General features: G+C 42.0%; 1 protein-coding gene across 1 annotated transcript in view; it reads left to right on the top strand.

The window, feature by feature from the left end:
- The first annotated feature begins 921 nt into the window (after positions 1-921).
- The window catches only part of crybb3 (crystallin, beta B3), a 1,543-nt gene continuing 630 nt past the window's right edge, over positions 922-1,834 (top strand). Inside the window, exons 1-3 of the mRNA XM_020590413.1 lie at positions 922-996; positions 1,361-1,479; positions 1,628-1,760. Of these exons, the coding sequence (XP_020446069.1) occupies positions 922-996; positions 1,361-1,479; positions 1,628-1,760 (327 nt within the window). The remainder of the gene's footprint in view (positions 997-1,360; positions 1,480-1,627; positions 1,761-1,834) is intronic.

Raw genomic sequence — 1,834 nt, 5'->3', positions numbered from 1 at the left:
GGATTATAGAAGAAACAACTACATTTTCTGGGGTATCGGTGAGTGATATGTACACTCCTGTGAAAACCTTAATGAAGCTTTGAGTCAACAAATAATAATTTTTAATAAAAAGTAAGTTACTCAGGTTTATTTGTCAAACCTGTATTTGATTTAGTTGATTTTACTAAATCATCCAGTATTTATATATACACATTTGTGAGAACGATGCAAGGAATACATAGCCCAGATAAACTGTAGTCCGAGAGAGAGAGTGTGTGTGTGTGTTTGTGCTGATCGGGGCTGTTTGCTGAATCGTCTTGGCTCTCTCCCCATGCACCCGCACACAGTGCTAACTGGCATCCAGGCGAACACACAGGGAAACGTGTGCCAACACAGCTGCCTATTGAGAGGCAGCATTACAGACACAATGTGAGCGACAGACTTGCTGTATCAACAGCTCCCCCTTTTCTGCTGTTGTGACCAGAAAAAAAAACATAAATACCACCCCGTTCCCCGCCCTCTAACGGCTCAACCCCACCAAACACAAAGTGGCCACTTCCTAGCAGGTCTACCCAGGTAAAAGTCTTATCCTGGACACAGGAATCAGTAGCAGTGGTGTGTTTGTTTCTCTGCAGTGGTGCTTCATCAGTGAAAACGCTGACTTCCATGCACTGTAAAGTAACCAGATGGAGTTCTTAGACATATACTTGACTGAATAATTCTGTATTTTTTTATCATTTGTATGAGTTACATATTTATTTGATAGTATATAAACCAAATATCATAATTGCTACTTTAGGCCAGAATGAATACAATCCTACTTGTGAATTGTAAACCACACATATCCCCATGTGCATATCTGTACCCATGTGTACATGCACAATGGATAGTGTCTTGTCTGTGTTGTGTTGCTGCCAAAAAGTGGAGCAGAGGACCAGGAGGATGTCAGAGCAGCAGAGTGCCCCGGAACAGCTGGATGCTGGGAAGAGCCAGGGTAGAGCCGGAGCCATGTATAAGGTACTGGAACAACCTTCAGTCCAGAGATGAAAACCTGGTTTGATCAGGCAAGGATTGTTTATTAGAACATATTTATTCAGCTCTTTTAATGTGTTACATTTTTTTGCACACACTGTGTTTCCTCTGGGGGCAGTAACCACAGATGTGGTTACTGACTATTTCTGTAGCCTATTTCTGATTGCTCCTTCCCCTGCTTTTTTATTTTCCTTTTGACCTTGTATGTATCATATCACCATATGCGTTCTTAGTAGACAATATACAGTAGTCTGCCATTTCATGAAGGTCTTAATCTCAAACATTCCTAGTGGGAACTGAACTGAACCCAGCTGTGTTGGTGACATGCAGGTCTCTCTTTGCAATCCAGGTGTTGCTGTTTGAGTTCGAGAACTTCCAGGGCTGCAAGGTGATGTTTTCTGTACAGTGTAAAGATGTGACAGAGAAAGAACTAGTGAAGGTTGGATCTGTGATAGTGGAGTCAGGACCGTAAGTGGCATTCAGTTCACTCTCTTAGACTGTTGGTGAAGTCATTTAGAAAACATAAGAGTAACTAGTTGGCTACATGATTTTAAAGATTGAAATAGTTTTTCTTTCTTTCTCACATCACCATCTGTGTTGTCCTTTTTCCTTTAAGATGGGTGGGTTATGATCGACGTGGGTTCAAAGGGGAGCAGTTTATTCTGGAGAAGGGTGAGTATCCACGCTGGGACACCTGGACCAACAGTCAGAAGAGCTCCTCCTTCATGTCTCTAAGGCCACTCAAAGTGGTGAGCGACTGATCTCAATACAAAGCTAACTCTACAAATCTTACAGTTCTCTCCAGACACAAAAAGATGTGTAG

The sequence above is a fragment of the Monopterus albus genome, unplaced genomic scaffold, assembly GCF_001952655.1.
Source record: "Monopterus albus unplaced genomic scaffold, M_albus_1.0 scaffold12.1, whole genome shotgun sequence".
Lineage (NCBI taxonomy): Eukaryota > Metazoa > Chordata > Actinopteri > Synbranchiformes > Synbranchidae > Monopterus > Monopterus albus.
This window is presented reverse-complemented; position numbering and strand designations above follow the sequence as displayed.